Source organism: Gadus macrocephalus, chromosome 3 (genome assembly GCF_031168955.1).
Source record: "Gadus macrocephalus chromosome 3, ASM3116895v1".
Lineage (NCBI taxonomy): Eukaryota > Metazoa > Chordata > Actinopteri > Gadiformes > Gadidae > Gadus > Gadus macrocephalus.
This window is the reverse complement of record NC_082384.1, coordinates 7,171,378-7,185,976: the sequence shown is the minus strand read 5'-3', so window position 1 is coordinate 7,185,976 and position 14,599 is coordinate 7,171,378. Positions and strand designations below refer to the sequence as shown.

The window sequence follows — 14,599 nt, the reverse complement described above, 5'->3', positions numbered from 1 at the left end:
CACACACACACACACAAGCGCACGAGTACACAACAAACACACACACACACACATACAACACACAAGCACACACTTAAACCACGCACACAAACACACACACAAACACAAATATAAACACACGCTCACACACACACATACCAATTTACAACACACACACACAAACACAATATCAAATGCACACACGCACACACACACACACACGCAGACCAACATGCACATACCTTAATACCAAATGGCTTCCTAGTGGACCAGAGTCACAGCATGACCATGACTTCTAAATGTTCCTGCTGTGTGTCTCAATGATCAATGATACCCTCAATTGAACGATTGATCGGCCACTCGTTACAGTGCTTCTTCTGCATTGATCGAGTGTCTCTCGCTCCCTCCCCCTGTGCAGGTGTCTGGTATGATAAAGCGCCAACGGGTCTCGGTCAAACTCTCCCTCGGCCGCGCCCGACCCCCCTCCTCCCTCTCCAACGTCTCCATAGCCTCCGCCACCTCCGCCACCTCCACCACCTCCACCTCCCTGACCCTCCCCACTGCCTCCCCCTCCCCCCGCTCCCTCTCGCCGCACAGCGCCCCCCCCCTCCTCCCCCTCCCCCTCCTCCTCCTCCCTCCTCGTGCCCTCTCCCTTGCCCTTCTCCCTCCACGCCAGCGGGCCCGCCGACCTCCCGGGGAACCCGGCGGACCCCCAGGGCTGCCTGGTTGCGGCGGGCCGTGAGAGCACCATAGAGATCTGTAAAGGGAGCACGGGCCTGGGCCTCAGCATCGTGGGGGGCTGCGACACGCTGCTGGTGAGGGGCACTCTGCTCTTCAGTGTTACACTAAAGAGCAGAGTGTATATCTGTTTATACTGGGATCATTTATTCATTTATCGTCATATGTTTATAATATGGATCCACTGTCCAATGTGTTTTTATATTGTTTTTATATAGTTGTTTTATATATATTTGGTTTTATTAATATTAATGATAATAATAATAATATAGATATGAATGTATTTTTTTTATTATTTCATTAATATTTTTTTTCAATCTGCGTCCTGGCCACTAGGGGACAGTAATAATCCACGAGGTGAACTACGGCGGAGCAGCCCAGAGAGATGGGAGGCTGCTGGCCGGAGACCAGATCCTAGAGGTGAAAACAGAGCAACCACAAACACACACACACACACACACACACACACACACACACACACACACTTGATCACTGCTTTTGATATATTTTTATTAAACCATGGTTTAGACATTGGGGGGGTCAAATTTTTAATTATTATTTGTTAAGTGCATTGCCTACAATTCTATATTTATGTATGAAAATGTGGACATTTAGAACATAGTTTCGAGGACTACATTGACCATTTGAATTCACATCTAAAGGAATAGTGTAATAATGTAATGTCTGCCCCGCCCCGCCCCCCACACACACACACACATACACACACACTTTGTTTTGGTTAGTTGCTTACTGACCTTAAACACACCTACCAATTACAATTATGCTCTTCCAGTAGTACTGTAGCAAAAAGGATAGCTTCCAATGGAAAAATACCACATACCCAAAGCATGTAATAATGTAATGTCTGCCCCGCCCCCCCCCCCCCACACACACACACACACATACACACACACCTGCCTGCATTGTGACCACACGTCATTTTATCAGAAAAAACAGCGACTCATATTTTAATTAGGCTACTCGTTTTATTTGCTCACACATTTAGCTCGGTATCAAGCTACTAATTGTCTGGAAAAAAAAAAAACGTGTACGCTCGGCTGCTGGTCCAGTTTTATCCGCTTTTTAAGTAACCTTAAATTGTCCGTTACCTCCTCTCCAACACGTTAAATAACGTTACTTACATTCAAATGACTCACCTGATCACCTGCATGTTCAGAGCATGTCCCTGTCTGGCCACTGCTTTCAGCATGCCTGTCTCTCTCCTTCTCTCTCTGTGCTGCCTGCATCGTAACCATGTCATTTTATCAAAAGAACAGCGACTGACCTTCATGAGCTATATTTAATATTCTGCTTTTACGAGGCTACTCGTTTTATTTGCTTACTCAAAGCTCGGTATCAAGTTACTTACTGTCTGAAAAAAACTGCGTATGCTTGGCTGTTGGTCCAGTTTCTTCTGCTTTTTAGGTAACCTCAAATCCTCCATTACTCAACTTTACTTTCTTGGCTCTCACTGAAGAAAGAGTGTGGGGTAACCATGACAACGCAGAAAGTCGCGAGGTGGTTTCAAACTAAATCGCACAAGTGTACAATTAGGAGGGGGGATTCACACACTTAACAAACGGAAAGAAATTGAAAATAAATAAGACATAGCAAGAGACCGATCCATTGACAGGGTTCATAAAAAGAGAACATATATTTTACATTTTATCCTGCTGTATATTGGGGGGGACAGGTTAGTATTTTCTCAACATTGGGGGGGACACGACCCCCCCAAAGAATGCGTGGTTACGCCCTTGGAACATACACATAATGACCTGAGCCCCCCCCCCCTGCTCTCCCAGGTGAACGGCATCGACCTGCGGCAGGCCACCCACGAGGAGGCCCTGGGGGTGCTGCGTCTGAGCACCCAGCGGGTGCGCCTGTGTGTGTTCCGGCACCAGGAGTCCTACCGGGAGGAGGACCTGTGGGACGTGTTCACCCTGGAGCTCCGGCCCCAGCCCGGCCGCGGCCTGGGCTTCTGCACCGTTGGCAAGAAGTGAGTACTGTGTAACCATGGCGATGGGCGCCGGGTCCTTTGGATATTTGTGGGAATCAATTATATCCCGTCCTTGAACAGTTTGGCTGTTTTAAACAATTAGAGGTGCCAGTACAGTGCCGGTTTAAAGCGTGCCGATTGCTTGGTCTCCAGTATTTCTGTTGAGTCTCTCTCGCTCTCTCTTTCGATTTCTCCCTTCCTCTCTCTCTCTCGCTCTCTCCTCTCTCTCTCTCTCTCTCTCTCTGTCTCTCTCTCTCTCTCTCTCTCTCTCTCTCTCTCTCTCTCTCTCTCTCTCTCTCTCTCTCTCTCTCTCTCTCTCTCTCTCTCTCTTTCTCTCTCTCTCTGAACTGAAACCTGAAGGACGTTCAGTCATACAGAGACTCCTCTGATTATTGTCAGAGTAGGGTACCGGTGGTGGAGCCAGCATCACAGTGACCTCATTAATTGCAGAAAATGATCCCTGGCCCGTTGTAGGCCCGTTCAGTGGCGTGCACAGACTTTTTGAAGGGCAGGGGCGGAAAGAGAAAAAAAGGGCACATATAGCGCGTTCTCACCACTGAAGAGGGCACTTTAGACACGTTTTATATGTTATACAAATGAGGGCACTCTAGCACGCGTTTTGGCTTCAAAGGGGGCAGTTTAGCACACGTTTTGGTTCCCGAAAGGACACTTGAGGGCAGTTTAGCACGCGTTTTGGCTCCCAAGGGGCCCCTTTAATACGCGTTTTGGCTCCTGAGAGGGCACTTTAGCACGTGTTTTTCAACAATTGGGTCACAAGGGGGGGCGACCGCCCCTGCCCCCCCCCCTGTGCACGCCACTGGGCCCGTTGCAAGCATAGTTGAAGAAACGCTGGCTGCAGAGCCCTGAATCACTGAAAGGTTTACTTTCTATTTGTTTTTTTGGTTTATTATTATAATTTTTAATTTGACGTCTCATGTAGCCAAATAAGTCTAAACTGCCCTACCTCTGGGGGTCCCCAGCAATAGCAGATGATCGGTTAATGCAAAGGACACTCACACAAACACACACACGCCCACACGCACACACGCACACAAACACACACACACACACACACACACACATTCCTCGCCTTATAGGTAATGTTCCATCTTAAAGCTGCCCTTCCCAATATGCACCACAAGGTGGTACACTGAGACGGCCAGACATTTGTAAATGAGGCATCACATTGTTTAAGCCTCTATCTCTCTCATAGCCCCCGCTGGTAGATATTTGAGGATGTTGAGTAATGCAGCAAAAGGACGAGCATGCAGTTACAGTACTTGTTAAATAATACATGTAGATCATCATCTCTTGTTTCGTCTTGGTGTTCCTTAATCAGCAACGACACTGGAATCTTCGTGTCAGAAATCCTGCACCAGGGCGTGGCTGATAAAGATGGCAGGCTGTTGCTAGGTGACCAGATTCTGTCAATCAACGGAGAAGATGTCCGGGCTGCGTCCCAGAAGCATGCAGAGAAGCTGCTACAGGTCGTAAAGGTTTCATTCACACATGCAGCCTCCAAGTAACGTGTGAGTGGTTGAACTAATGTGCCCATTGTGTCCCATACCTCTCAGAACTGCGGTGGAGTGGTGTATCTGGAGGTGGCTCGCTTTAAAGCTGGACTCCAATACCCACAAGGCAGCCAGGTAACCAGTGCCTCTAAAGCTCTTTGTGCATCTTCAACTCCTGCTGGTTTTTCCTCTGAACTACCATTTTAGTCCCCCTCGTTGCATGCCTGTTTCCTTAACAACGTTACTTTTTGAATGTAGGAGTACTTTAAGTTATGCTTTATCCAGAATGAGGACTCGGATTGCTCCACCTTGACCCCCTCCAGTGCGTGTGAAACCGCCATCGGTCACCAGAGGGAGACAGAGAGCAAAGCAGGTAACTACGTTAATGGGCTGCAGCAAAAGATACACAATGCATGTTGATTAGATTAAGGTAATAATGATAAAGATTATAATAAAGATAATAATAATAATAAAAATAACAAGCATAAAATGGACACTGTTCTTCTCCGTGATCTCCAGACGGCTGTGCTGTTAGGAAAGTGGTCCTCGAGAAGGTGAGCTACAGGGTCAGACTAGTCACCACCTGGCTCTCACCGGCCAGGGTTCTGCTGACACCCAGTGAATGACATCCAGAACAAAACACAAACCCTCGCCCTGTTCAGAGAGGGAGTGAGAATGGTTTCCTCCGGAGTGTCTGGTGCTGAGCGCTGGCCCCTGTGTCCTCAGGGTGCATGTGAGTCCCTGGGCGTCTGCGTGGCAGGTGGCCTGGGCAGTCCCCATGGCGACGTGCCGCTCTTCATCGCTGCCATACATAGAAGCGGACCGGCGGCCAAGACTCACCAACTGCAGGTGACAAGGCACTGGGTGTATGTGTGTGCGTGTGTGTGTGTGTGTGTGAGTGTGCCTGTGTGTGTGCGTTTGTGTGTCTTTGTGTTTGTTTGCGTGTGTGTGTGTGTGTGTGTGTGTGTGTGTGTGTGTGTGTGTGTGTGTGTGTGTGTGTGTGTGTGTGTGTGTGTGTGTGTGTGTGTGTGTGTGTGTGCGCCCACGTGTGTATGTGCACGTGTGTGGATGTCAATGTAATGTTTGTTTACATGTGTCCACAAGTGTATCTGCTATACGTATCAAATTAAAATTACCGGTCAAAATAATGTCAGGTAAACATCCACAAAGATTATTTATATTTATGCAGGTGTGATTCAAATTCGAACTCCCGGTGAGGAATCAGCTCATATTGGCCCAAAACAGAAATATCAAACACAGTCAAGAGAACACATGCACTCAGTAGTGCATGTGCAGTAAAAGTTCAATTAGAAAAACGGACTCTGTTGTGTGTATGTATGTAATTTGATTTTTTCGGCAACCGTTCATCAAATCAGACACAACCAGCTTTGGGATTATGACTGTATATGCCACAGACAAATAAAGTGGCATTGTTAACTATAACAAATGCATATTTTACTGTTTAAATGAATAATGCTTTCACAGGGCTCATCTCTTAAACACATGTGGATATGTCATGGTGATTTAAGGTCAGGTTAATAAACAAGGCGATGAATGGATTTTAATCAAAGTTCTCACTTCATATAACTATAATGCATAATATGTAACTTCATATAACGGTAATGTTAAATATGTAACTCTTTTGTACGTAATGCTTGAATGTATGAGAATGTAATGTGGGCGGGAAAATAAATGTTAATGGGGACCGGTAAGGGTCCTTAGATTTGATTTTAGAGCTCTGTGATTGGTCTAGGAAGTCACAGAGGCTGTTGTTACCTCAGAGATCGGGGCCCGGTTGGGGCAGTTCTTTGCAAACAAACTCAGGTGATGATGTTACTCTCTGCAGTCGCATAAAGCCTTGATCATTCAACCCTAGTCCTTCTCGATCTCTCGTGATATGAGTATTAGACCGTGGGTTTTATCCACGACACTATCTACTCAGTGTCTCTATGGTGGATGTGGTGTATGCTGTGATGGCTCTACTCTGTGTTTCTATGGTGGATGTGTTGTACTGTATGGGCTATCTACTCAGTGTCTCTATGGTGGATGTGTGTCAGACTGGGGACAGGCTCATCAGCATTAACGGTGCTTCTACTGAGGGGATGACCCATCTGGAGGCGGGAGCCATGTTGAAGAACGCCACTGGAACCATCACTCTGCACGTAAGTTACTCCCCCGTCTCCCTAGGATAGCCATTATTGCTTTCAATTATTTCCATCTATTGATTATACCATACTGTGTGTGTGTGTGTGTGTGTGTGTGTGTGTGTGTGTGTGTGTGTGTGTGTGTGTGTGTGTGTGTGTGTGTGTGTGTGTGTGTGTGTGTGTGTGTGTGTGTGTGTGTGTGTGTGTGTGTGTGCGTCTAGGTGGCAGCAGAAAGCGATCCACAGGACCAGGGTGACAGCCATCCTCTGTGTCTGCTCTCCTGCCCAAACAACCTCTGGTAGGAGACCTCCTGTCAGTCACTGTCCCCGACCAACAACAGAGACATCCCTCCTTCCTCCAGCTCTCCTTAGACCCGCCTTCCTCCCCCCCACACGTGTCTCAGAACGTGTAACCCCTTGACTCTCCTCCTCTTCACTCCTCTTCACCCTCTTCCATTGCCCGCTCCCTGTGTTTCTCTACACTTCCCCAACTATTTACTTCTGTTCCCTCTTGCTTTGTCTCCAGGGCTTGTCTGGCCTAATGTTCTCTCTTCTGCTTAATCATGACAGTTTACCGCTACACAACACACTGTGTGCAGCGTTTTCCCCTCCAAAATGTGCTTTGTTTGTTTTTTCCTCTCTAAAATTACCTCGTTTCCCTTAAAAATATGCCAACTCTGCGCTGCTCTTCATCCCCTTATGTTCTCCGCTCTCTGCCAGTGACAGGAAGCCAGAGCCTATTTATGGCTGCTTTACAGTGGAGCCTTTCCACTCTGTTTGGGCTTCACTCTACTTTGGATTGACTCTTTGCGTCAATAACTCTAGAATTTAAAGTTAATTTCCTCTAAAGATTCCATTATATGTATATATATTTATATATGAATCGTACTGTGGGCAGAAGAGCTGACGGGTCATGTTTTTGTGTGGCATTGGAACCGTCTGTCTAGTAGCAGGACAGAAGATCTGGCCTTAGCGATCACAGAAGGTCAAACCCCGCCCACTTTGCCATTAAATAAGCATCGCATTGCAGAACTGCTTTCACAAAGTGAGATTTGCTCAACGATGTACCGACATCAACATGGACATCCATGGACACACACTGATCTGCGCGCATTACACATGCACACACACAACACACACACGCGCACAACACAACACAACACAACACAACACACAAGCCTCCGGTGTGGTCCTCACATGAATGCGGGGGGTTGTACGTTTCAGCGCCCGGGCGTATCAGACCATCGCCCTTGAGCGGGGGTCTTCTGGCCTGGGGTTCAGCGTGGTGGGAGGCTTCGGCAGCCCTCACGGGGATCTGCCAATCTACGTCAAAACGGTCTTCAGCAAGGTCAGGCGGTGTTTATGTTACTGCGTTGGCTTCTGTCACACATGGACTGCTTACAATTTGGTTATGAAGAGGCTTTTTCCCCAAGCGATGCAGCAGGAAAATAATTGTATTGAAAAAAAAAAAGTGTTTGTTATGGCACGATAACACAAAGGACTAGACATTGGGGTTGAGTGAGAAAGTAAGTATGAAGAATGAAATACATAACAGTGCATACATGCAGAATACTTTATACACATTGGCTTTTGAAATTAAAATGCTACACATGGCCTCTGAACTCAACCATTTCAATGTGGTGCTCTCTCTCTCTCTCTCGCTCCCTCTCTCTCTCTCTCTCTCTCTCTCTCTCTCTCTCGTTTTCTCTCTCTCCCTCTCTCTCTCTCTCTCTCTCTCTCTCTCTCTCTCTCTCTCTCTCTCTCTCTCTCTCTCTCTCTCTCTCTCTCTCTCTCTCTCTCTCCCCCCCCCCCCCCCCCCCCCCTGGGCAGGGTGCGGCGTTGGAGGACGGCCGTCTGAAGCGCGGAGATCAGATCATCGCGGTGAACGGCCACTGTCTGGAGGGCTCCACTCACGCCGAGGCTGTGGATGTCATCAAGAGGACCAAGGGAACCGTGGTCCTCACCGTTCTCTCATGATGTCACCCTGCTCGTGTCCCACGCTGATGATGTCATCAAGACCAAACTAGGGTGCTGATCGTTGTTTGGCGTCCTTTGAAAGGGTTGTGGTGAATGTCTGCGTACAGTGGACAGAGGTAGAGAGGCATGATAGGACATTTGTAACAGTTAAGCTATCTGTCTTTGTTGAAGTGTAGGTCATTGAAGAACTTGCTGGTGAGCTACCTCTATTCATGTACTCCTAACAGTATACGTTTATTACATTTTGCTACTGTCAGTATTTTTAAATCGCGTTTCATGTCCTTTTTCAATGTGAATATTAAGCAGAACTATGTATACAAAGGTATGTCCTGGATGGTCTGGATAGATGAAGGACTATCAGAGGAGTTTTATCACAAGTCATCACATCACAATATGCATTTATTATGTATGGAATATACAATCTCAAAATACACAGCAGAATATTTGTTCACATATCTTACATCAGAAATGATTATTTATTATTATTAAGACCCTTTTTAAGATTAAGTCTATGTAGTGAGTATTTATTTATGTAGTATTTATTATGGCAAAATCAAAGTCATTGATGGAAACAGAAATACAAGATTGTCTTGATTTGATTGATATTGGGATTGTATACTTGTATACAGTACATCAGATATTTGCATTAATGCTAGGTTATCTACTGATTTCATTCATGGACTCATCGGTAGTTGATGAGTGGACACTATTTTAACGGGCTGCCCACCTTCTGAAGCAGCAATGCTTAGTAAGTGATACTGCCAATCTTTTATAGGGCATTATGTAGGGTCTTAAAGTATGTTTCATTTCTAATCTTAATTTTGTCAATGAATCTCTCATTTGGTGTGTCTTACCATTCACCTTTAATCATAGCATACTTATGATGTAATAATTTATTTTAATACATTTTTTCTTCAACCTCTGCGGTGCTTTTGTCTCTTACCTCTCAGTTTTTGGTCAAATGTCTGCATTTAATGTACTTTTAATTATTAAAGATTTATTTAATACTCCATTTACTTTGTGTGTGAACTGTCCGTGGAACATTGTGATAACAAATGATCCAATTCAGAGGGAAAGTGTCAGAGATCTTTACCCTGACAACATTTTATTAAGTTATTTATATAGTTCCTTTTATATTCCCTATGGTCCAGGGGACTTTGTTTTTGATATTTAAAATACATTAACAGTGTTTTTTTTACATATAATAACTATAGCCCTACACTTGAAAGGTTATTAAGAAACGTTAGGCCAGGTAATAACAAGTGGATTTATTTGTATTGTGTTAAATGCGCTCTCTGTTCTCTCTGTCAACCTTTGTATGAGATAATGTAGCAGGGTGAAGGTGAACACAGATGGATCATCATATGGGCACCGGCATACTTTTAGACCCATAATGCTTCATGGGATTTCTTGCTGGCGAATCTCTGCCATATTGAGAGGTCTCAAGAGACTTGTAGTTCTTGGGCAATACTGTAAAATATTAATTCCACTATATGCTACAACAAACCATAATATCCCAAAAATATTATACACAAAGTATTATACCTGGACCAATTACAGAAAGAGGCTGATGGATGTGACTTAGGTTAAACAAGGTTAAATAATGTAATTTACATTATTAAACGTAATTGTTACAAGTGATGTATCTGCTGCCTCTAGCCTTGATGTATATGTGTTTCTATCTTGTGGATAGTGAGTACTTATTCAGCCAGAAATACCTATAAGTTATGTCTTTAATATATTATGAATAGCATAAGGATTTGATCATCGTTATGTTTCTTTTTTGTAGACAAGTCTGCCATTTTGAGAAGATGCAAAGGTTAGGATAGTCTAACCTAAGGTAAGGTTAGGATAGGCAACAAACTGCAGCTTACATCTTGTGGCTAGAACAAAGCAAAAAGATTGCCTAAAGGAGAAGTTATTATACTATGATAATTTGATATGATGGGAGATGAAGCATGATGGCGAGGGAATGGGAAAACACCAGTTAATGACAGCGTCAGCAAACATTGACCAGGAAGTAGAAAGTTGTGGATCAATTGTCAATCTTGTCAAAATCGTCATAAAAAACCCCAGCCTTACCAGATAGACGGCCAAGATGAAAGAACTGAGGGATAGGTTGCCAGGAGATAAAGTGTCAGAGACAGCAGTATCCAGTAGGTGTTTGCAGGAGATGAAAGAATCAAGTCTCTAACTTCTTAACACCGAGCTACAACTGAAAAAAGGTCATGTGCTGCACCAAGGTACGGACACAAATCTTTGTGATTGAGGTTGCCGACTTTGCGAGGTGGATACAGAGAGACTGCTGTGGAAAGTGAGATGCCTGACATGGAATTCTGGTTGGCCCATGTGGAGACGGCCAAGAAGTTTATTCGTAGTTATGTAGTCCCACCTGAGCTGTTCGCCTACCTTCACACACACGAGCAGCCTCCAAAGTGCCACCCTATACCATTTTGATAACGAAACAGAAACCTGAAACATTACCAGCTGGTCTTGTTCATTGCACTCTTAAATCAGCATTAAATATATCTTGTCTCCATTGTTCTATTTTGCATAGTTTGGTTCTGTTTTTTAAAATGTTTATTTCATAAGAGGTATTACTGAAGGAGTAATGTAAGTGTAAGATGCAAACTGTCACCTTACATTACATTGATATACTAAGAGTTTGACCAATCATCCTAAAAAAAGGCAAATCTAAATGAATTTAATTCATACATTGTGTTTTTACAGTGCATACCCGGGCATGAAAATGTAATAACAAGCGTACCATTTAATAGCATATTTCAAGATCTTATATAAATACTATATCCAAACTGTGTCTCAATAAATGACATTGCAAATTTTATGGAATACACTTTTAATAAAAAAAATGCTATTCTTAAAAAACACTTCAAAAATCTACACCGGCTCAGCACAATAACTAGTTGGGTCTACAAGCCCACTGGGATACATGATGGTCAAGACACAGCAGACAGTCACCATCTTGTCCAGAAAGGTAAGCTCCTCCCCCTGGCACACTTGGGCCATTTTCATGGGTATAGGCCCGCATAGCATCGTGTACATGTTGCGTATGGTGCCAATCATCTTCTCGACATGGGTCCTGAGGTGAGCTATTGGCCGTATTTCCTTCACGTCTTTAGTATCGAACTGAAGTGGCCCGTTTGGGTCCGCTGGCGTCGTCACCTCGGCACAAATCAGTCCAACACTGTCAAAGCCTCGATCCGCCAACACCAAATCCCCAGGCAACAATGAATCGATAAGGCCACTGTTTTCAGTCACATATTTGTCACTGACATGCCCCCCCCACCCCTTGGAAATGAATGATATCGCTCCTTGTGGTGTTTTACCAATAAGGTACTTCACGGTGTTGGTGTGTTTGTTGTAAAAAAACGGCGCTCTCTGATTGGAGGCTCCTTCAGTGAATATTTCAAAACAGTCCAAAATAACCACGACACGGTCCCCAAAGGCCTTCATAAACTGGGGAGGCATAGTTTGACGCAGATGCTCTCTATTTGGCCAACTCACTAAAGGGCTAAGCTGTGAATGTAAAGCATTTATTGTTGTGTTAAATATGGTTACAACCACTCTTTTGTCTACGTGAAAGATGTACGCAAGGTGTTGGAGTGGCAGGTTTAGCCTCAGGCGCATGAGAGTTAAAAAAACCATCTGAAAAGGTGTCAAAGTTCGGACCGACGTGGGGAGACACGGCATAACAGTCGAAAGCATACTCATCAAAAGGCCAAAGCATGGAAGTCCAGTGTAGTACTTCACTTTCATATTATCCTCTTTCAGGGATTCTTCATCCATATTCCGCTTTGCAAGTGCACACTTAAGTTCCCGGTTCTCTTTCAACAGGCGGTTTATTTCAGCACGCCGGTACCCACAAAAGTCACACTCAATCATCTCCTTTGGCGCAGGTCCACCTCCAGCCTCGCCAGCTGCTTCTTCAGTTAGTTCCACTATGATCGAGGCTGGTTCTGCGTAGTTCCCGACTGGGTCTGTGCGGTTCTCGGCTGGTTCTGGGTGGTCCTCGGTTGGTTCAGGGTCGTCCGCCGCTATAGGTCTCAACTCTGCTTTGCTCGTGTGCCGGACGGACTGCTCTGTCTCCGCAGCGTTTGCTTCATCGTGCCCCAAGTTCAACGACGGTGCCCAGTCTGGATGGGACTCGAACATCTCATAAGCTGGTTTTCCTGTGAACATACATGTAATACGTTACTCACTTTGATAGGCAAGCTGCAGCGAGGTTATAAATCACATGTACAACTTCAACTTATCAACAAAGAAACAGAAGAAATAATAAATCACATGTACAACTTGAACTTATCAAGAAAGCAGCAGAAGAGGGGAGTGTGTCAGGGTCGTGGATGAGTACAAACGTCCCTCAAAGAGGCTCCATGACCCAACATTACCCCAAATGCACGTCAGTAAAACTCACCAGTATGGAAATGCCTTGAGCAGACCTTCATAGACGCGGGGGCGTAGTTGAACGTGATGTTGGCTCTCCTCACGGCGGCCACCCAAGCCATCCGCCGCCTCTTGGTGATCTCGGCCACCTTCCCTCCCTCCGTCTTCTTCCACGCAGGGAACTTGAAAAAGCTGAGGCCGTTCACTGTGCGGCCACTCGCCGTATAACTGCGACAGCTCGTGACGCAGCAGTGTCTTCCCATGGTAGAAACACTTCTACCACCAGATAGAAGTTAATCACAACAAACCCTTCTTCTTCTTCGCCGTCGTCTTCTTCTTCCTTTGGATGTAAACGGTAGTAGAGACGCGATCGGGGGCATTGCTGCCACCCTCAGGTTTGGAGGTGAGTACTATGGAAATGTAATGAAAACAATGAATTACAAATTGTGTAGAAAATAGAGAACATATATCGTGCGAGGAGGGAGAATGGTCACACCGATCTCCTTATCTAGGTTGTACACCAACATTTTTCAGGTGATTAGTTTGTTGGCAACACTCCGCAATTTTGAGGACTCAAGAGGGTTGTAGTATTGTATAGCCTAAACCTAAATCAATGTAACTGGCAGTTTCAAGCACAACAATGTCTTCACAAATTATTTCACTATTAATACAAAAAATGAACCAAAAACCATTACTACCACAATTTTTAACATTCCAATGCTCCTATCTTCGAGCATTGAGGTGGACGTCGTGGTAGCCAACAGTAGAAGCTGTGGCTCTGTTTCAGTAGGCCCACTATGATGTGCTGATTCTAAACTTTTGCTGCTGAAAAAACGTGCTTCACTTGTTTCAGATAAAGCTCTAGTTTTGCTTAAATTTTCGTGGATATAGCCTAGCAAATCAGCAACCCTCCAAGCTGCAATGCAATTTAGGCCTATGTCCCTTATTCACATTATTTATATCTTAAATCTTAAATATAAATATAAATTGTATACCTAAATCGAAATCTTATATCTAAAATCTTATACCTGAATCTAAAGGCTTTATCTGAAGCTATATCGTGTATAAAATTATATTTCCATACTAAATGCAAATCCTAAATCTATATCCTAAATCTAAATCTATATTATGTATCTAACTTTTTTCTCTTATAGACCTTTCTAAAACATATAATTTCGGTGTATGAATTGTAAGGAGAGGTTGCTCAATACAACAAGGTTGTGTTAATATTTAATATACAAATTCGCAACCCAACCCAACCCAGAACCAGAAGAAAGCTTGAAATATGATGGACAGAGCGTGGTCCCGTCACTCACGCGCCACCGGCCAGCTGCCTTCTTGGTTCTGAAGATGGCACTGGGTGAATGTGGCCAATTGTTCCCTTTAAAATAGGTCCGTCCACCTCTTCCATATACATTGAGTGACACCGGAGGAGACTTGTAGACACAGCTCATGGCTCAGATCTGAATACAACACACTTATGGAGAGTGACGGATGTTAACTCAGTCGCGAAGGCGCACAGGCCCGCGGAATGGGTGAGGTCTTGCTTGTCTCACTCCAGCCCATAGGTCTCTAAACGGCCGCGCGCCCGTTGTTGAATCTCTCTAAAGATTCAACAATCAATTTTTTTCCACCAAGTGAACCACGTGGGCAATATGACAATAAAAAATACCATTGAACACGAACATGTTGTTTAGGGAGAGGGAGCCTCCGAGAGAGCCGCTGTGGTGTCTTCATGTTATACAAAGCCATCTGCTCTACCCCGGAGCTCCACTGAATGCCAGCCACCACAGACCGTCTTATCCTACTCCAATGAACAATTGGCTGCCTAGAGGTTGGCATGGAGGAATA

The 14,599-nt window shown here is 44.7% G+C and overlaps 2 protein-coding genes across 2 annotated transcripts; one reads left to right on the top strand and one right to left on the bottom strand.

Moving 5' to 3' along the window:
• Positions 1 to 554: 554 nt before the first annotated feature.
• Positions 555 to 9,356, top strand: LOC132453708 (multiple PDZ domain protein-like; the record flags this gene model as incomplete). The annotated part of the gene is made up of 12 exons (XM_060046654.1): positions 555 to 794; positions 1,054 to 1,137; positions 2,520 to 2,713; positions 4,053 to 4,200; positions 4,288 to 4,359; positions 4,483 to 4,597; positions 4,744 to 4,778; positions 4,951 to 5,073; positions 6,282 to 6,386; positions 6,590 to 6,666; positions 7,592 to 7,715; positions 8,198 to 9,356. Coding segments are annotated over 12 exons (1,464 nt in total), but the record flags the coding sequence as incomplete, so codon positions are not given.
• Positions 9,357 to 11,094: 1,738 nt separating this feature from the next.
• Positions 11,095 to 13,108, bottom strand: LOC132453873 (uncharacterized). The gene is made up of 2 exons (XM_060046920.1): positions 12,780 to 13,108; positions 11,095 to 12,534 (listed from the first exon to the last, which is right to left on the bottom strand). Exons 1-2 carry the CDS (start codon positions 13,009 to 13,011, stop codon positions 11,243 to 11,245), a joined length of 1,524 nt encoding a protein of 507 aa, XP_059902903.1. The 5' UTR covers positions 13,012 to 13,108; the 3' UTR covers positions 11,095 to 11,242.
• Between the last annotated feature and the right edge of the window lie 1,491 nt (positions 13,109 to 14,599).